The sequence below is a fragment of the Hemiscyllium ocellatum genome, chromosome 24 (assembly GCF_020745735.1).
Source record: "Hemiscyllium ocellatum isolate sHemOce1 chromosome 24, sHemOce1.pat.X.cur, whole genome shotgun sequence".
Lineage (NCBI taxonomy): Eukaryota > Metazoa > Chordata > Chondrichthyes > Orectolobiformes > Hemiscylliidae > Hemiscyllium > Hemiscyllium ocellatum.
In genome coordinates this window covers 15,303,192-15,323,689 of record NC_083424.1, presented here as the reverse complement: position 1 = coordinate 15,323,689, position 20,498 = coordinate 15,303,192, and the positions used below count along the sequence as shown (strand labels likewise).

Here is a 20,498-nt window from a genome sequence, read left to right as displayed (position 1 = left end):
TCTTAAATAGCGTACTATCTTCCCTACTATAAAAAACACTATTTTAAATTGACAAGCATTCATGCTAGTCTCACATTTAACTATTCATCTCCAGTCTTTAAATTATATACTCAAAAACATCCAACGCAACTTCAACAGTTTAACTTGAGTAAATAGTACTTCTTCCAGTTTTGCCTCGAGTTTTTCTTACACTTATTTTAGCCTCAAAAAGTTCCAGCCAAATAACCTTTAAAATTAACTGCTCAAATACCCTGGAATGTTTACAATTCGCTCCATTTCAATAATTTAACTAAAAAGTGAGGGTGGAAACCCCGTGCCTCTGAAAATAGAGAAGATTTTGGATTCTTTCAACTGAAGAAAGTTAGATGTTCAAGAAAGTTACCGACTTCAAATAATTTCACCTATAAACACCATCTCAGGGAGGCTCTCCAACACCTAATGTGAAGTTAAAATCCTTTCCAAGCACGATCACACATTGAATACAGTCTTACCCAGTATCAGTCACTTACCTGTTTCAGTTCCTCCTCAAGTTCTCTATACTGGTTGTGCCAGACCAACAGGTGAAGTTTGTATTTGTTCCTCAACTCTTCCAATGAGCACATTCTAGTTCCTAAGCTTCAATCGACCCCCGCCCTTTCCTCTTTAAACCCCTCCCTCCAAAGTGAAAAGACAACAGCACAGAAAACAGAACAAAAGTTCTGAAACTTTCCAACAAAAACTTACAGGAAGAGATGGACAACAAGGAAATGCAATCCATCTAGCTTGGGGGGGGGGGGGTTGCAAAAGAAAATTGGTACCAGTTTCAATAAATGTCGGCATATTTGCTGATCTGTAGTTTATGGGTGCGATAATTTCGAATTATTGCTCGTCAACGACCCTGGGGCTTTGTTTCACTTTTTTCAATTATCAATCATTTTCGATACTGTCAATACTCCCCTCCTCCTCTGTCCCATTGTGGTTCAGTCCAAACTGGTCTCGAATGGACTCGCAGGTAAACACTGGCTAATTACTTTGTAAGCCCACGAATAAAGTGACATGTCTGCAAGGCCCATTTAACACGATGTCGTATTTAGCAGTACTGAAAAGTATTTTGTAAGGTGCGAAGTAGTCTGTGAGGGGCTTCCCCTCAGGAAACCACATTTTTATAATTCTAAATCCCCCCTCGCGCTCCTCGGCTTCAGACGTCTGCTTCTGTCGGCGCATGCGCGGCGCATGGGCAGTCCTCCAAGATCCCGGCGTGCCATTCGGCGTCTCCAAGCTGCTTGAGCCGGAGGCGAGTCTGACAGGAACTGCAACCTGAGTGCAAACTTCATGTTAATGGCAGTTTGTAGTTAGAACTAAAGCGCGCCTCCCGTTGCCTCTAGTGGGATTTTCTTTTAATTTAAGGAAAGGTCCCGATTAAACGACAGTATTAATTAATTGGTTCTGTCCATGTCGAAAAGATTGAGGAGTAACGACATCTGCGCCGACTGCAGCGTCCCCGGTAAGTGACTGTGGGGGAGGTAAAGGTCTGGGGGCAGAGGAAGGGGCCCTCTTAAGATGCCTTTTTGAAAAAAAAAGGCTGAGTCTTATTGTGCTGCCAACTGAGAGAGGAAATTCAATCAAGCTTCAATCCACTGACACACGCACACACAGAGAGGAAGTGAGAGAGAGAGCTAAAAGATGCAGCAAGGCTGTGAGCCAGCCCGGACACAGCCAGGAAATATCCAGCAACCGGTTTGTGTTCTTTCATTCCATCCTCTTAACCGTGCCCTTCCTCTCTCTCTGGCATCATGTTGTTAAAAAGCAATACATCTTCAGCATAAAAATCTTTCGTGGTACTCACTGCCTCAAACTTGCGGCCTCTATCCAGTCAACACAATTCAGGTTTCAGCTGTTTACTTTTTTATGTTAAAGCTGTGGGTTTATGTACATTTGTAGAGTGATTTGGATGCCATGTTTTTGCTTTCTTGCCGGAGTTAATACCATTTGTTGTTCCCATCGGTGTGTGTGTATCTCACCTGTCATTGACTTAGTCTCACTTATTTATACATCAAGTTTTTCTTTCTGTGAACTTGATTTTTTTTTCCCCCTTTGTACTTGATGTTTTGTTTTCGGAAGTTGAGAAATTCCTCTGAATGCATCCATATTTATAATTATAATTTGTACAATAGTTAAATGTATACTTTGTGCATTGAGTATTTTTTTATGAATTAGAAATACGACAATTTATTTCATAGTAATGTTATTTTTTATTATAAATGGTGTAGAGCATTCCTTCATCAGTAATTGCAATGTCCTTTGTACTGGTAATATGCTAACTAATAGCTTTGTCAGCTTTTTACAATCACAGATCTTAATATTGAAAATTGCAGAGTGCAGCTAATGTTTTGTAATTGTTTGTCAGTGTATAAGGATGGTAATGGATAACATTGAATAATAAGGTAGTTGTGTAAACTTGAAGTTATACGAAAGAAATTAATATACTGACCTGAAGTGTTTTTTTGCTCTCTGCTGCAAACTTTGTTCCCTAGTTATAGACTCCGTATCTCCCTAAAAACAGAGCGTCAATGTCATATTTGATCCCAAGATGAGCTTCTGATTATATTGTCACCCCTTTGCTAAGGATGTGTTTTCGCTTCTAAAGTGTTTCCAGGCTTTGTTCCTGCTTTAGCTCATGTGATCCTGGGACCCTTGTTGAATGCCTTTTGTTAGCTGAATTCTGGTCCTTTCAAAGGCACTCTTGTTTCCCATATTCCACCCTCCCTAAACTTGAGTAAATCTGAAACTCTGCTGCCCAGGTTCTTACTTCTGGTAAGTCCTGTTTGATGATCACACCTGTGTTTGCTGAACTACATTGTTTCCCAGTCAAGGAACATTTCAATTTTTTAAAAAATCCTTGTCTTTGCCACTCCTTACCTCTATAATACCCTTCTAATAGTTATCCCTCCATGCAATTTTGCTTTCTTAAGCAACCTCAATTTCAGTTACTCCACTATAGTGACTGTGCTTTCATCTACTAAGGCACGTAAGCTTTGAAATTCCTCCCCAAATCTTGCTTCTATTTCTTTCTCCTTGAAGATGCTGTGTAAAATCTGCTACAACGATCAAGCTGTTGACTAGCTGCTCTAATACCATGTATGGGTTGGTATGAAATTTTGCTGTGAAGCACCATGAGACCTTTTAATTACATTAAAGGCAATATGTATGTACCAACTGTTGTTCTGTGATTTGGCCATGCCAGACGTCCAGTTAAAAGATGCTCTGAGTATTGGAAATGAAATGACGGAGGTTGAAAATGCATGGCAACCTAGCCAGCAGCTGAAAGAGAAAGATAGATTGTAATAAGATCTTCATCAATGTGTGTTGTGTTGTATTTTATATGGATATTATTTTTAAATAAGCTTACACCTTTCTTGTGTGACTGTTAGATTTACATTTGTGAATTTTTAATCTGGCTGTTACTGTGTATTGTAATTACTCAGTAGATTTCCTTCATTGGTGTTGCCTTCTGACATGAAAATAATTTGGTATTTTAAAAGTCTTGCTGCTGGTGCATATGGGTTAGCTACAGAAAACAGAAACATTGCTCTTGGAGACCCCCAAATATTTGCAGCAGAAGTTTTGCAGTATTATACTTCTAATAGGGAAGGATAGCACTAGTATACAGTTTACTGCCCAGATAATGGCTGACTGTATCTATTTTTACTAGATTACCAGAAAACATTGTACAGCTTGAAAGGACAAACTTTAATATGTCAGTGTTTTTATTTTCATTTGCGGTGTGTGAAACTATTATGTGCTCAGTTGTCTTTTGTTTAAGACAAAGTTAGATTTTTCTTCAACATACTGAGAGTCTTGAAGGCAAATATATACCAGCTTGTACTGTAAACAATAAGCAGTGCTCAGCTGGCTGGTGCATTGACTTGTATGCATGACTTATACTTTAACAGCATTTGCAGGTCTTGAGGGGTACCTGTGGATGTTTCCTTTTGTTGGAGATTCTAGGACAAGAGGTCAGCGCATTAAAAACAATAGGTTGGCAACTCAACACTGACCAAACAAAATCTTTTGAGGGTTGAGTGCTTTTGTAATTCTGCTTATCCATCTTTTGAAGAAGAGAGCCTTTGAATAGTTTCAAGGGAGTGGTTTGTAGCTTTTTAATAAGCAAGAAGGTAAAGGGTTATTAGGAGTAATCAGAACAGCCATGATGTTATTGAATAGCAGAATGTTACTCAGTCCCTCACGCACATTTTCCTACTCCTAATTCATATTTGTGGTTTTTCTGTCCTTTGTGGAAGTGACTGGTTTATCTTTCAACAGCGCTGCAGTTCACAAACCAAAGGGTAATTGATTTTTGCCTTTAAAGTTTCAATTGAAAACGTATGCAACACTTTTCCATGTGAAATCAGTACATGCAGGTAAACGTCCTCTACTATTGGTCATTACATTGAGTTGGAATGTCATGTTGCAGCTGTATAGGACATTGGTTGGGCCAATTTTGGACGACTGCTTTCACTTCTGGTGCTATGCGCAAGATGTTGTTAAACTTGAAAGGATTCAGAAGAGTTTGCAAGGATGTTGTCGGGGTTAGTTTTGAGCTATAGAGAGAGGCTACATAGACTGGAATTATTTTCCCTGGAGTGTCAGGCTAAGGGGTGACCTTAAAGAAATTTATAAAATCAAGGGTGACAGGGACAGGGTGAATAGCCTTCATGAAGGGCTCTGGCCCGAAACGTCGAATTTCCTGTTCCTTGGATGCTGCCTGACCTGCTGTGCTTTAACCAGCAACACATTTTCAGCTCTGAATAGCCAATTTCCCCAGGGTAGGGGAGTCCAAAATTAAAGGACATGGCTTTAAGATGAGAGGGGAAAGATATAAAAGAGACCTAAGGGGCAACTTTTTCCACACTGGTGCTGCGTGCATGAAATGAGCTGCCAGAGGAAGTGAAGGAGGCTGATACATTTACTGTACTTTAAAAAGAACCTAAATGGGTACATAAACAGGAAGGGTTTAGAGGGACACTGGCCAAATGCTGGCAAATGGGACTCAATTAAAGATATCTGGTCAGCATGGATGAATTGGGCTGAAGGTCTGTTTCCTTGCTGTACAGCTCTATGACGACGGTCATTTATACCCTTTCTGAAAGTCATCTGAAAACTGCTGTTTTGTGGCTATTGTTTATCTCCCTATTATCTGACCCATTGTCTAAACAACGTTGTGTTGTTGATTTTTAATTTTCGAAAATTAAACTCTTTTTACGTTTAAATAAGTTCACGATGTCTTGACTGAATTTAAGTTTACTTCTATTGTTCATCTACGTAGCAAGTCAATTTCATACAAAATGATAGCCACGTTTTGCCTTGAATAACGTCTTGCATCTATGTTGTGCTTTTCCTGATGACTGTCACAAAGCCCTTTTAGAACCCATGAACGATGTAGCCACTGTAATTTTGGAAACATGGCAATCACTTTGTGCTTGGTGAGCTCTCTTCTACATCAAGTGATAATGGTCAGGTAATCTGTGGTGTGGATTCTTGGGACTAGGATTAACCAAAACACTGGGGATGACTCCTCTGCAGTTTGGCAATCAAGTGAGCAAGCAGTTGGGCCTCTTTCTAAAGTTTATGGAAAGGCGCAGTCTGCCATTGCCGCATTCCCTCAATACAGCAGTTTTAGGTTTTGTGTTTAGGCTTTGGATTTGAACTTGCTATGGTTTGTTTCTCCAGTGTTTCATTTGAATTTCAACAAATAATTATGACCATGTGAACTTTTCATATCATGGTTCTTTCACAATTCAAGAGATTAAGCAATTGTTATTAATTGGTGTTCTTCCAAATTGTGGTTAAAAATGTAGACAGTATTTGAGGTCCACTACAGTTTGTCTTTGGGAACTGATCTACTTCTTATGGTGAGATGAGACGAGATATACGCATTGCTAATAGACATAAGCTTCCAAATTTTTGACTCATTCAGTGAACAAGTTGCAATATGGTTCATAATGATGTATGGCTTGGAGTGGAACTTGTTGGTGTTCCCATGCATCTGCTTGATACTGACAAAGTATTTTTATTTTTCTGATAGGTACAATAAACGGTATGCCTTTTAAGTGCAAATTAGTTTTTTTTCAGCACCAAAACATATCTGGTGTTTTTACACTGCTTTGAGCTGAAAGAGGAAACAAAAACGCTAAGATTAGTAAATTCACTTCAAGTAAAGGCTCATTGCATGTGTTAACTTGCAGCAGGTGAGATTTTAGATAAAACTGTTCAGTTAAAGTTTAGCTTCGACAGAACTTATGCACTGCCAAAAGTATAGCAAAAAGCCACTTGTTGATTTTTTTTGTCAGACAATGAAGCAATTGACAAAAGTTTTGGAGGATGATGTAATTCTCTGATTGATCTCAGACATGTTGCAATCTATTCTGAAAAGTTTTATAAAAGGATGACATGAAATACTGCAGAATTTTATGTTCCTAGCTGTTTATATGAAATATGATCTCTCAAACTGTAGTTAATTAGAATTGTCTTTTAACCAAGAGTCTCTGGCAGAACTGCATTCAAAAAGCATCTGACTAATTTAGAGTTTTGAAAAAGCATCACTGAACCCAAAACATTGACTCTGCTTTCTCTGCATGGTGTTGTCATGCGTGCTGAGTTTCTCCAACTTTATTTTTGTAACTTTTTGAGTCCCTTAAGAATTTATTTAAAAGTGGATTGAATACTTTTATAGATTTGGGCTAAAAGCTATTTACTTGTCATCAGCCATCCCTTAGTAGTATAACATGGCAGGAGATTGAGACTTGCAAAATTGAAAAAAACTTTTAAGTTAGTCTTTACGATGCCGAACACATTCCAGTTTTTTTCATGCCCTGGTGTGTTGAATTGGAATTTTGCTTCATTAAAAATTGGCAAGATTGCCAATCCATCTGAAATTGATTTCTTGTGTGAATGAACTTGTTTTCCCTTAGTTCCTGTTCTAATTTTACATACTTGTCTGCCTTGTCTGAAAACTAACTTTCCTAAAAGTAATGAGATATTCTCACATGTTTGGGTGGCACAGTGGTTAGCACTGCTGCCTCACAGTTCCAGAGACCCGGGTTCAATTCCCACCTCAGGCGACTGTGCAAACTCTACACAAACCTTGTCTGTGTGGGTTTCCTCCAGGTGCTCCAGTTTCCTCCCACAGTCCAAAAATATGCAGGTTAGGTGAATTGGCCATGCTAAATTGCCTGTAGTGTTAGGTGCTGGGGTAAATGTAGGGGAATGGGTTTGGGTGGGTTGCGCTCTGGCGGGTCAGTGTAGACTTGTTGGTCCGAAGGACCTATTTCCACACTGTAAGTAATCTAATCTAATCAATGTGATACTTCGGTATAAAGGTACTTGCTTTCGGTCACTCCTTTTCAGTGTAATGAAGGCTGTGCACATTCAAGAGCAGAACTATTAATTTTGCCGTTTCACCATTTTCCCCTTCATTCCCATTCATTCATTCAATAATTAATAGAACAGCAAAAGTCAAATAGCACAGAAACCAGTCTATGAATATTTTAAGAAATCATGGTTGCATGTTTAAAATATCCAAAACATCTGTCTCAGCAAAAACTCAGTCTTTGTTATGGGAGCTAACATAGCAAGACCCTCCGACCATATCACACTGGGGCTGGTTTTTGACCCACAAAACCCTGTGACTTCCTAACATCAGGCACTTCTTTTGCTATCTCTTCCCATCCCAACATGAATGGACTAAGAGCTACCTGTGATGTGTCAGGTCTCTGACAAGTGATCTGTGGGTATTAGCAGAGGACGTTAGTGAGCGGGAATTGCTGCTGAGCCTAACCTTTTCAAAGTTCAGCACACTTAGAAGTGACTGAATAGCTATGAAAAGCAAGTATCCTGGCAGTTTTCCACTCCCACATGAGGGCACAAATTGAATTGTAGCACAAATAATGTTATCCTGGTTGATTGGATACCCAAGCTGCTGTTAAATCAAATCTGGGACTTTTCTGATTTAGTTTTTGCGGAAACTCATGTTTTTATCACCTAAGTAGTATGAAGAATTATTTCTTTTTCTCTTGTGTTCAGGGCTCAATTAGACTAACAGTTTGTTATTGGCATTGATTTTCAGAATCAACAGTAGTCCTGCAAATCTAACATCAAGAATACCAACATCTTCAATGGGACTGGGGTTACCAGAATTTGCCTTTGTGCCAAATGGAGAAGCATGTTTATAAATTATTTAGATGAACACAAATGTACTTGTAGGCAGCACAAGATTTGAAGTGCACCTATATTTTACTCCACAAAGTTTCAAGGATTGTTTTTGAACTGGTGGATTTTGGGAAATATAATCCTGTTTCATCTACAGACATGGTGTGACTCTATACAACTCCTGTACTTGCTTTGGTCTGAATATCTTGGATTCACTAATGGGAGTATACAGACTGACCTGGCAAATATGTAATCCATTTTGCATCTTCATGGAATCCTAAAGGCACCTAATAGATGAATTATTTTAAAATGTAATCATTCTTATTCTACAAGAAAATGCAGCATCCTCATAGCAAATTTTGTATCTCTCGCCCAAGTAATGTGTTAATTTGTTATAATGGTGGTGGTTAGAACAATAAACAGGAAGTGTCTGTTTAATATGGCATTTGTAAGACAATATCACTGACATTACAGCAGCTTTTCTTTCCCGCTCCGAAAGCTAGTGCTTCCAAATAAACCTGTTGGACTAAACCTGGTGTTGTGATTTTTAACTTTGTACACCCCAGTCCAACACTGGCACCTCCTAAGCATTTCTGACTCTGAGTAGGCTAATGGTACCTCAGTTTAATACTTCATTAAAATACCATGCTATGATGTAACCTGTCATTAGTGCTATTGAGGTGTCAGGAGCAATGCATGAAAAGTTGTGATGTTGTGGTGGGATAGAACTGAGGCGTTGAAAGGGTGCCGAAAAATTAAAGGTGTTTTTATCTGCTGGAGTTACCTATAGATTGAAACAGACACCTATTAAATGGAGTTGAACATTTTGATACCATGTGTTTGCGGAAAGCTGTTTTTTCACACAGTGGGAATACTAAATTGTTTCTTTATCAAAACTGTGTCCTGTTTCATATTAGAATCAGCTGCTGCAACATAGGGAAGCTGGGGGACACCAATGTGACTTAGGGCAAATGCATTCTGTAGTAAATATTTGCAGCTTAAGGATTGTTGCAATTGACTTGAGGAGCTGGAATCCAAGCTGCAAACATTGTGCCTCATCAGGAAAGGGGGAAGTGACCTGAGCACTTTACCCCCGAGTACGGTGATGTCCCTCAGGCTCAGTAATTCAAAATTGTCTGTGATCAGGGACAGGTGGGTGTAATTGTAAGTGAGGCAGGTATTGGGAATCAGTAGGTTACAGTTGAGGAGCTTCAGCCCCTGCAACTCTCCAACAGTTGAGATTCTTACAAGTTATGCAGGTGAGAGTGGAGACTGCAGGGAGGATGAGCATACTGACCGTGGCACCTTGGTAGAGGGAGCCAATGGAGTTGGTGATAGGTAACGGTATATGTAAAGGCATGAATGCTTATTGTTCTCTGCAGTAGTAAGTTGGGGGGCATCTCGAACACTCTGTCTGTCCTGTGCCAGTGTTAAGGAAATTTCCTTGGGGCTGGAGGAGAGCTTGTATCACTGCCTGATTCCTGAAGAAGGGCTCATGTCCGAAACGTCGATTTTCCTGCTCTTTGAATGCTGCCTGACCTGCTGCACTTTTCCAGCAACACATTTTCAGCTCACTACCTGGTGTGGCAACTATACCACTCAAGGTTGGAGACGGTTGCAGAGAGTGATGAACTCTGCCTGAGCAATCACAAAGGCCAACCTCTAGAATCCATCTACCAGGCCTGCTGTCAAGAAAAGGCTGCCAGCATTCTCAAAGATCCATCCCACCCTGGCAATGTTTTACTACACCCTCTACTGTCAGGGAGAAGGTACGAAGCCTGAACACACACAACAGCTGGTTTTGTAATAGTTTCTACCCTACTGTTAGAATACTGAATGGACTCTCAAATTCTTTAACATTCGCCTGGACCTGTGTTTTTGTTTTTGTTGCTGTTTACCTATTATTTACTTATCTATGCTACTTAACTATGTGATCTGCCTGTATTGTTTGCAAGACAGCTTTTCACTTTGCCTCGGTACACCTGACAATAAATTCAATTCATTTTAACTTTAGATGGGAGGGGTGGGGTCTAGTTGTCAAGATTCATGTGGGTACCAGTGACTAACATAACTGGGAAGGAGTTTTTGCTGAAAGATTTTGAACAGCCAAGAGTTAAATTTTAAAAAGCAGCAGAATTTCTGAGGTGATCTTTGGATTATTACCTGAGCCAAGGGCAAGTTAGCACAGGTTTAAACAAAATCAAGGAGTTAAATGCATAGCTCCAAAATTGCTGTGGGTAGAATTGATTTCTATTTGTTAGACGTTGTATTGAGGTAGAAGGAAACTGTTCCATTATGTTGTGCTTCACATAGCCTGAGCTTGGATTAGTGTGTAGACGGTTCAAATAACCAGAGTTGTAGAGAGGGCTTAAACTAATTGTAGGGGAGGCAGAGGACAATATGGAAGCAAGAGAGCAGAGCAATATTGTTAATAATGCAAGGGACAGTCTACGAACATAGAAAAGCAACAGTAAACAGTCAAAAGGGGAAAATGGCAAAATTAATAGCTCTGCTCTTGAACGTGCACAGTGTTTAGGAATAAAACTAATTATTTAACAGCACAAACGCAGGTGAATAGGCGTGATCTTTATAGCCATTACAGAGACATGGTTACAAGGAAATTAGAAACTGGACTAATTTGGCAGTAAGGAAAAGCTGGTGGGTAGCATTTTGTTGGGACTAGAATAAGATGGGAGCTAGAAATTTTGGATTGGAAAGTGTAGAGTCCATTTGGTTGAAGGAAGAAAATACTGGAAGGAATAATCACAGAATCTGTACAATTTGGAAACAGGCCATTTGGCCCAACAAGTCCACATCAACATTCTGAAGAGAGTCCCACCCAGACCCATTCCCCTACCCTACTATTCTAAATTTCCCCTGACTAATGCACCCAACTTACACATCCCTGAACACTATTGGCAATTTAGCATGGCCAATTCACCTAACTGCACATCTTTGGACTGTGGGAGGAAACTGGAATACCCAGAGGAAACCTGCCGAGACATGGGGAGAAGTGCAAACTCCACACTCAGTTGTCTGAGGTTGTAATCGAACCCGGGTCCCTGACGCTGTGCAGCAGCAGTGCTAACCACTGAGCCACCATGCTGCCATAGTCCTTGCAGATCATCAGATTGCGCGCTCATTACAGTGACAGCTGGTGATGGTTTAACCTGAGGGTCACCATACCTCAAAAGTTGAGAGAGAAATTTTTTTTTATATATGGTAACCTCAGCTGGTGCAGGAACTGAGCCCACACCATTGGCATTACTCTGCATCAAAAAACAGCTGTCCAGCTAACAGATGTCAGATGGTCTAGGTTCAAATCCCAATTGCTGCAAGAGGTGTGTCACAACATGGCTGAACAGGATTTTTAAAATAAATTTTGAAGTTGCTGCAGGCAGATGCCTCCAATGTTCAGAACAATTGGCTCAACAGTATTCAGGCACTGGAGTAAGATGCTGGGTCAACCAATCCCCTCACAGGTTGATTATGTTGAACTAGCTGTAAAAGTAGGCTGATGACTACTCAAGGGTGTTCGGTAGCTGGATTCCAAAGAAATCAGCAAACAGACAACTCATTGCAACATGGGGATCCTGCTGGGGTCCCCGTTTGTCCCTGACCCTACATTTACCCTACATCTTGCCCCCACGTGCTCCCTGACCCCACATCCTTGCCCCTGCACACTCATTGACAGAATAAATCAGAAGATTATGAAAACATGTAAAGAAAGGCAGTACACGTTGTTCTGCATTTTGTTAATGTGAATTTGCTCGAACACAATTGATGTATTGGGAATACTTTCCAAAGCGCACAGTTTTAAAGCAGATATTGGTTATAACATGGTACCATTAGTTTAAATGATGCTGCTATTATGCGATTTTCTCATTGCATGAGAATGGAACTATCGTATTATAGCAGAGCCGAACGCACATTAATCGTGGCCGACTTTAACCTTCTTGTAAATTGCATAAATCAAATTGACAGGGGTAGTCACGAGGAACAATTCTAGTATATTCTCTAGAACAATATGATATGAATCCAACCAAGCTATTGTAGAACTATTGATGTGTATTGAGGCAGGTTTAATAAATGTTGTAAGATGAAAAATATCTCCTAGGAAACCTAACTAGACTCTTGTTCTAATTTTCCCTGAACCCCAGTTTAGATGAAGCTTCTAGTTATGAAATGTTTTGGGACATCTTACGACACATAGCTGTAGCAACCTACATTTTTATAAAAATGAGCAGTAAAGAATGAGACATAAGGTAACAGGTTAGGCATTCATTCCTCCCCTGACTGGCAACAATATTTACCACCAGCGAGACGCATTGCAGCAACTCAATTTTTTCAACATTACCTCCCAAACCTGTGACATCTCCTTCCTAGCAGCAGAAGCATAATACTTAAATTGAGAAATCAAAGGACAATTCAAAACAGCATCTGTATTTTAAAATATTCAGATTTAACAAAACATTTCCCAGCTGCTCCTTTTGGAGTGATTCTGTTGAGAAACTAAGTGAAGTAAATTACTTTTTCCCCTCTTTCCCCTGTTCTCCCAGCTAGCCCACATTAAACAGAAGTGAATATAGTAAACCTGGTTTGACTCCTAATAATTTTCGTTTGTAACATAAATTGAAGCTTTTATCAAATCTATATAAACATTTACCTCCTGTTCAATACTTTTATATAAGTTTTACTCAATTTTACAAATGATTATTTATAATAGGAGTCACAGAGTAAGGAATAGGAATGACTTCCTTATTTGTTTTAGTCTTTTGCTTTAGTTCACAGCACAGGATCAATTCTGGTAACCTTTACTACCACGTTCAGTATATTGTTTAGGAGATGGTGAGGGAGCTGTGTACGTGTGTTGCAAAAGATGCAGGCCTCCAAATGCAAGGTTTGAAGTTGATTTGCTATCCCTCATAAATTTGAGCATCTGGGACAAAATCCAAAATATATCTTTTGTAACTTATGACAACAGGCACCCTTCTCATCCACTTTTTATTCTAGTTAGTATCGGAAAAGAACTGGAATCCACACTTGGAACTTTTTTTTATTTTGTACGGTGAAATCTCACTAGTCAGTAGTGCCAAAATTTACAGAATTTGTTTCAGTTGAAAACTAAATGAGATTTTGACTTGTGCTCAAGTAGATCTTTTTTCCCCTCTTTTGTATTTATATTTTTCTGAGGTTGTATTGAGTCATTCATCACAAATTTTGGCGACTACGTTGAGCATTGATGCTAACTTCCATTTTCACAATATACCCCCTCACTAACAATGGTATACTCTGTATCCTTTCTGTTAGAGTTGTTTTATTGCAAAGGTTCTTTTAATGAAGTGGAGAGAGTTAAGTGGTGCCATGGATAATGAGAAAATTTAATGCAGTTTTGAAATTTTTTTTTAGATTTCTTACATCTTTATTTCGAATGATGTGCTGCATTGATTGTATGGAGTGTTATTAAAATGTTGTTTGGTATTGAGCAGGAACCCTCCAACCACAAGGGATGAATGCAGATTTCTCCAGCTTCCTCATTTCTCTTCTCTCTCTTCTTCTCCACTCCCACCCAACACATCAACCTTCCGCCTAGGAACCCTCCAACCACAAGGGATGAATGCAGATTTCTCCAGTTTCCTCATTTCCCCTCCCCCCACCTTGTCTCAGTCTAATCCCTTGGACTCAGCACCGCCTTCTTGACCTGAAATCTTCTTCCCGACCCCTCTGCCCCCACCCCCTCTTTGGCCTATCACCCTCACCGTAACCTACTTCCACCTATCGCATTCCCAATGCCCCTCCCCCAAGTCCCTCCTCCCTACCTTTTATCTTAGCCTGCTTGGCACACCCTCCTCATTCCTGAAGAAGGGCTTTTGCCCGAAACATCGATTCTCCTGCTCCTTGGATACTGCCTGACCTACTGTGCTTTTCCAGCAACACGTTTTTCAGCATTGAGTAGCAATGTCAAACTTTCTTAAAAAAAACTAAGCAAGGTTATGATAATTCACAGTTTGAGCCTCCTTGCTAATACACCAATAATTGTTTCTTCATGTTTAAGAAAATATATTTTATAAACTAAAAGCAGAACTTATTTTAATTCCTCTTATTTTGTGATTTCTTACATTAGTTCTCTTTCTATGGGCGAACTGAACTAACACTGGTAAATTTTGAGTCAGTTTGTGCTGTGAAATTGTCACTTGGGGACTGGATTAAGATTTGTTTCCAGCAATGCTTCTGGATGATACAAATTAGAAGCAGGTTAACGCTCCTTGTACTATGCAATGAAATAATGTTGTGGTCCCCTTAAAGAATGTTAGTGGAAAAGAATAGCAGGTTAGGCAGCATCTGAGGAGCAGGAGAATTGATGTTTCAGGTGTAAGCTGGCTCAAAGGTAGAAGATCGAGGGTGATGGTGGAGGGTTGTTTTTCACACTGGAGGCCTGTGACCAGTGGTGTGCCACAAGGATCAGTGCTGGGTCCACTACTTGTCATCATTTATATAAATGATTTGGATGTGAGCATAAGATGTACAGTTTGTAAATTTGCAGATGACTCCAAAATTGGAGGTGTAGTGGACAGCGAAGAGGGGTTACCTCCGATTACAATGGGATCTTGGTCAGATGGGCCAACGGGCTGAGGAGTGGCAGCTGGAGTTTAACTTAGATAAATGCGAGGTGCTGCATTTTGGAAAAGCAAATTTTAGGAGTAATACACTTAATGGTAAGGTCCAAGGGAGTGTTGCTGAACAAACACCTTGGAGTGCAGGTTCATAGCTCCTTGAAAGTGGAGTCGCAGGTAGATAGGCTAATGAAGGAGGCGTTTGGTATGCTTTCCTTTATTGGTCAGAGTATGGAGTACAGACGTTGGGATTTCATGTTGCTGGAATAATGCGTGCAGTGCTGGTCTCCTTCCTAACGGAAAGATGTTGTGAAACTTGAGCGGGTTCAGAAAAGATTTACAAGGATGTTGTCAGGGTTGGAGGATTTGAGTTATAGGGAGAAGTTGAACAGGCTGGGGCTGTTTTCCCTGGAGCGTCAGAGGCTGAGAGGTGACCTTACAGAGAGGCATGGATAGGATAAATAGACAAAGTCCCTTCCCTTGTGTCGAGGAGTCTAGAACCAGAGGGCATAGGTTTAGGGTGAGAGAGAAAAGCTCTAAAAGAGGCTTAAGGGGCAACTTTTCCCCACAGAGGGTAGTACGTGTATGAAATGAGCTACCAGCAGATGTGGTGGAGGCTAGTACAATTGCAAGGTTTAAAAGGCGTCTGGTTGGGTATATGAGTAGAAGTGGTTTGGAGGAATATGGGCCAGGTTCTGGGAGGTGGGACTAGATTGGGTTGGGATATCTGATCGGCATGGACAAGTTGGACCGAAGGGTCTGTTTCTGTGCTGTGCATCTCTAGGACCCTAAACCCTTCATCAGGAATGAAGCTTGTGGGCTGGGTGGGTGGGGTTGGGGGTTGAAGGTAGCTGAGAAAGCGAGGGGTTGGAGTGGATAGATGGGAACGGTGATGACTAGGTCAGGAGGGCAGTGCTGAGTTGGAGGCTTTGGACTGGGATAATATGGGGGGGGAGGGGAAATGAGGATGCAGTTGAAATCCACATTTATGCCATGTGATTGCAGGATCCCAAGGCCCCTACGTCAGGGAGACGGGACGCCGCTTTGTGGATCATCTCAGAACATCTGTGTCTGCCAAACCGTTACCGCCCAACGCCTGGAGGAAGAACGCCTCATATTCCACTCCAACCCCTCCCCCAGCTTAATTTCACCTCCCTTCACATTATCCCAGTCCCAAGCCTCCAACTCGGCACCTCCCTCCTGACCTGTCCATCACCTTTCCCATTTATCAGCTCCAACACCCTCCAACCTATCACTATCTCCCTCACCTTCATCCACCTATGGCTTTCTCGTCTACCTCAGCCACTCCTCCCCCTCCATTTATCTCTCAGCCACCGGCCTACAAGCCTCATTCCTGATGAAGGGCTTATGCCCAAAACATCAATTCTCCTGCTGCTCAGATGCTGCATGACCTGCTGTGCTTTTCCAGCACCACACTCTTCACTCAGATCTCCAGTATCCGCAGTCCTCACGCTCTCCTTTAAAGAATATGCCTATTAACACTAAACTTGAGAATCTGTTATCTTTGGATTGAGATACAAGAGGGCATTATTTGACTGCCTTCCTGACATTTTATTTGGTACCCCACTCCACCCTCCAAAAAAATAGACTTTTAAAATTGGGGTTTTATGAATGTCCAAATGATGGAACAATATATCTGATGTGTTACATTTAATATTCTGTTGCTTTCTTCAGAATCAGGAGTTCAAGTCTGTAAGATCAGTTTCATAGCAGAGATGGAAAACATTTGCATTGCTATTGGAGCATTTTGCTGTTTGAGGTGTGGTAAAGATTTTTGAAAAATAAGATACCATTTTTCAAAAAAATGACCTGAATTGCTTCTATTCCAGATCCTCGCTGGGCATCCATAAACAGGGGTGTTCTGATCTGCGATGACTGTTGCAGTGTACACCGTAGTCTGGGCCGACATATCTCTCAGGTACGACACCTGACACACACACCGTGGCCTCCCACACTGCTACAGGTAAGGAATATTTTGTAATCTTGGCTCCTTGATGAGTATAGGTTTGCTGCAGAAGTTCAAAGGGGAGCTAGATGAGTTCCTAATCTTGCCTGATATCTGCAAAGGACCAGTTAGTCCGATAAGGCTGAATCTTATAGTCATGCTCTCCAGCCATCAGCAGCCATGTAATCTGCTGAGAAGTGCAAGTTGGGAAGAAGGTTTGCAGCCAGTTTTAGCCAATACCTCTCTGAAAATGAGAACTCTAGCCGTTGAATGATAAAATGCATTTCTGCGGCCATAATAATCTATTTGCTCTATCTGATCTCACCATCCAAGTGAAAGGGATGGCCATTTCCTGATAAATGTATGAAAATTGAAATAGGGACTGACTTGGGTGCATCATTAGCTAGTGGCTGATAGCAGCTTTCTTAACAGATCAAGAAACAATTTATCTATTCACCAGGTTGGACTAAGAAGACATGCAGAGGTTGGACCTACTGCACTTGGGTCACATGGGTTCAATGAACTGGGAAGTCTAGATTGCTCCATTCTATTTGTTTATATTTCCATTTGTTGACTTTTGTAGGCCTCACCATTTAGAAAAGGCAGTTTTTAGTGCTATTGCCTCATTGATATATAATCCTTCAGCAGTAACTTGAGATGAATGAAAATTAATGGAAACATGATATAGCAATATATGTGGCTCCTGTGGAATCACTATCTTTTGTAATCAAAGCAGAAAAGTAAAAATGGAAAATGGGTAAGAGAAAAAAAACTCAAACATGGAATCCTCTTCATGGAAAGTAAATAGATCCTAGTTAGAGATTGAGTTGTCACATCTTACTGAGCTTTCCTAACTTTTACGTGCTAGGATCATTTTTAACTTTTTGAAGTGCTAAAACTGGGCATTCCTTATTGATGACATACCTTTTTCATTTTATGCTGTCTCTGACTAGTACTCATCCTGTATGTGAACACTTTACGCAGTTATGAGGTTACTGGTTTGCTGGATCATGTCAAGCTTGGTTTAAAAAAAAATCCATGAGGCCTTAACCTTGTAGATCAGTCGAACATAATTATTGTGGCTTCTGATCAGGGCTGTTACTGTACCCTCATCATGCTGTTGTTGCAAGTTACAAGGATTAATTCACTAAAGATAGTGATTTATGAGTCAAACTGCGGTTATTTCCATGTCCCAACCCTTCAAGCCAGCTTGTGACATTTTAGGCTCTACTTAGCTATTGTTTCCCTCCTAATCTAACTCTTTAATCTCTCCAGAATCGAAGAAAATGCCCATGGCAGAAGTGCCATCATTTGTAAAAGCATTAATGTCAATACTGTATTCCAGTCTAGCTTTTAAAGAAAAACGTTTTTAATTCAGATGGTGCAAACTCTTGTTAGCAATGGTGCCAATTCAATCTGGGAGCATTCGTTACTAGATCCTACTTCTCTAATGAGTGGAAAGCGCAAGGCCAGCCCTCAAGATAAAGTGCAGTAAGTATATCAAATCCTGCTTTATACTTCTATTTGATACACTGTTTGAATTTACAATAAGTAGCTCTAGCATTTCAGTTGTTATTGGGTCAGTGAATCAGGAATGTGTTCTCCCTCCACAGTTGCTGCCAGATATGCTGAGTACTTTCAATAGGAAGCTTTTTTTTAGACCATCCCATCTTATAAATCTTATTCTCTTGGTACTCATCTAAAATTTCAGTGTCCTCTTTGTTATCAGTTGGTAGTGCAATAGAAGATACTTCGATTGCCCTGAAAAATTTAGATTAATTTCAGTTATGCAATTAAATTTAGACTTCTGTTTATAGTCAGAGTATAGAGATGTACAGTATGGAAACAGACCCTTCGGTCCAACCTGACCAGATATCCCAACCCAGTCTAGTCCCACCTGCCAGCACCCGGCTCATATCCCTCCAAACCCTTCCTATTCACATACCCATCCAAATGCCTCTTAAATGTTGCAATTGTACCAGCCTCCACCATATCCTTTGGCAGCTCATTACATACATGTACCACCCTTTGCGTGAAAAAGTTGCCCCTTAGGTCTCTTTTATATCTTTACCCTCATACCCTAAACCTATGCCCTCTAGTTCTGGACTCCCCGACCCCAGGACAGACTTTGTCTATTTATCCTATCCATGCACCTCATGATTTTGTAAACCTCCAAGATCACCCCTCAGCCTCCGATGCTCTAGGGAGAACAGCCCCAGCCTGTTCAGCCTCTCCCTGAAGCTCAGCTCCTCCAATATTTCACCAGCAAAATTAAATCGATCTGTGAAATGATTAAATTAACTTTTTGATAAATAGCAGTAATTTGCAGGAATTAAAATTGTATGTCTCCCTCGCCACAAGCCAACTCTTGGAATTGGGAAGATATTTATGGAGCCATATAGAGGTTTGTGAAAGTCAACTGAATAAAAAAATTAGGAAGGTTGATCAGTCATTTAGTGGAATGAACAATTCATGTTCAAAACCTTTCAAAATCTCTAATTGCAGAAAACTTGTACTGTAATAATGTTACAGTGAGCAACTCTGTATGCTAGGGCCCAGTATCAAAATGTTTGCAGAATGTTACATGGCTTTTAGTAAGCCCACTTAAAAAAACAAATAATTGCTGATTTAAAACAAATAGAAAAACATAGAAGATAGGAGGCAGCCATTTGGCCCTTCGAGCCTGCTCTGACATTTATCCCAATCATAACCGATTGACTAACTCTGTAGCCTAGTCTTGCTTTTTCCTCGTAACTTTTGATCTCATTAGTCCCAAGTGCCATATCTAGGCAGAAGTGAGGACCGCAGATGTGGGAAACCAGATTTTAGATTAGAGTGGTGCTGGAAAAGCATAGCAGGTCAGGCAGTATCTGAGGAGCAAGAAAATCAGGAATTCCTGATGAAGGGCTTTTGCCCGAAACGTCGATTTTCCTGCTGTTTGGATGCTGCTTGACCTGCTGTGCTTTTCCAGCACCACTCTAATCAAAACCAAGTGCCATAAATATTCTAGAATATAAATTGTTTAGTCACATTTATTCACCAAGTTCACATGAAAAACATAAGTTTGTGCATGCAAGCAACTCACTAAGTACAGCAAAGCTATGCTTCAGCAAGGGTGTATTAGTGCAGTTATAGGAAGGCAATTGCTACAGAACAATGCTGTGTCAATCTAGCACACATGAATGTTGGCTTTTTTCCAGTACTGGACAGTAACTGGTATGGAACACAGAAAATGTCACCCTAATAAAGTTGTGTTGTGTTCAAAAATTACAGCCGAAGCATATTATAGAGATGGAGTTATGACAATTAAGGCAAAGTAGGGATAGCATTATTTTGTTTTTTTGCATGTATATCTTGGATTATCTGAAATAGGTTTCATTTCTCAGTGCTGACACCACTTATTGAAATAACCATAAATCTCTCATGATGCTACGCCGCTTGACAAATCAACTCTTATTTGTTCCTGATAAATGTGCATTGTGGAATTTTTAAAACGTTTGCCTTATCAAACAAATTGCTCACCCTCTTTTCTTTTTCTTCATCATTCAGCCCCAGTAAAGCAGAATTTATCAGAGCCAAATATTCAATGCTGGCTTTCGTCCATCGCTTGCCATGTCGTGAGGATGATAGTGTTGCAGCCAAAGACCTGAGCAAAGTAAGCATCATAAGAAAAAGCATTAGCCTAATGAAACGTTCAAAATATTTCTTTGGAACAAGTTGCTAAAGTTGAC

The 20,498-nt window shown here is 40.4% G+C and overlaps 2 protein-coding genes across 10 annotated transcripts in view; one reads left to right on the top strand and one right to left on the bottom strand.

The window, feature by feature from the left end:
• Window positions 1-1,191, bottom strand: part of ankrd13a (ankyrin repeat domain 13A) — a 54,519-nt gene extending 53,328 nt beyond the window's left edge. Inside the window, exon 1 of the mRNA XM_060843507.1 lies at window positions 510-1,191. Coding sequence (XP_060699490.1) covers window positions 510-602 — 93 coding nt within the window. The 5' untranslated portion in view covers window positions 603-1,191. The remainder of the gene's footprint in view (window positions 1-509) is intronic.
• Window positions 1,192-1,238: 47 nt separating this feature from the next.
• The window catches only part of git2a (G protein-coupled receptor kinase interacting ArfGAP 2a), an 80,793-nt gene continuing 61,533 nt past the window's right edge, over window positions 1,239-20,498 (top strand). For 5 of the 9 annotated variants that reach the window (XM_060843501.1, XM_060843500.1, XM_060843499.1 and 2 more), the window contains exons 1-4: window positions 1,240-1,483; window positions 16,652-16,785; window positions 18,146-18,258; window positions 20,317-20,422. In XM_060843501.1, coding sequence (XP_060699484.1) covers window positions 1,432-1,483; window positions 16,652-16,785; window positions 18,146-18,258; window positions 20,317-20,422 — 405 coding nt within the window. In that variant the 5' untranslated portion in view covers window positions 1,240-1,431. Of the gene's footprint in view, window positions 1,484-16,651; window positions 16,786-18,145; window positions 18,259-20,316; window positions 20,423-20,498 lie in introns of all 9 variants that reach the window. The other 4 variants (XM_060843498.1, XM_060843497.1, XM_060843506.1 and 1 more) reach the window with 2 other exon arrangements.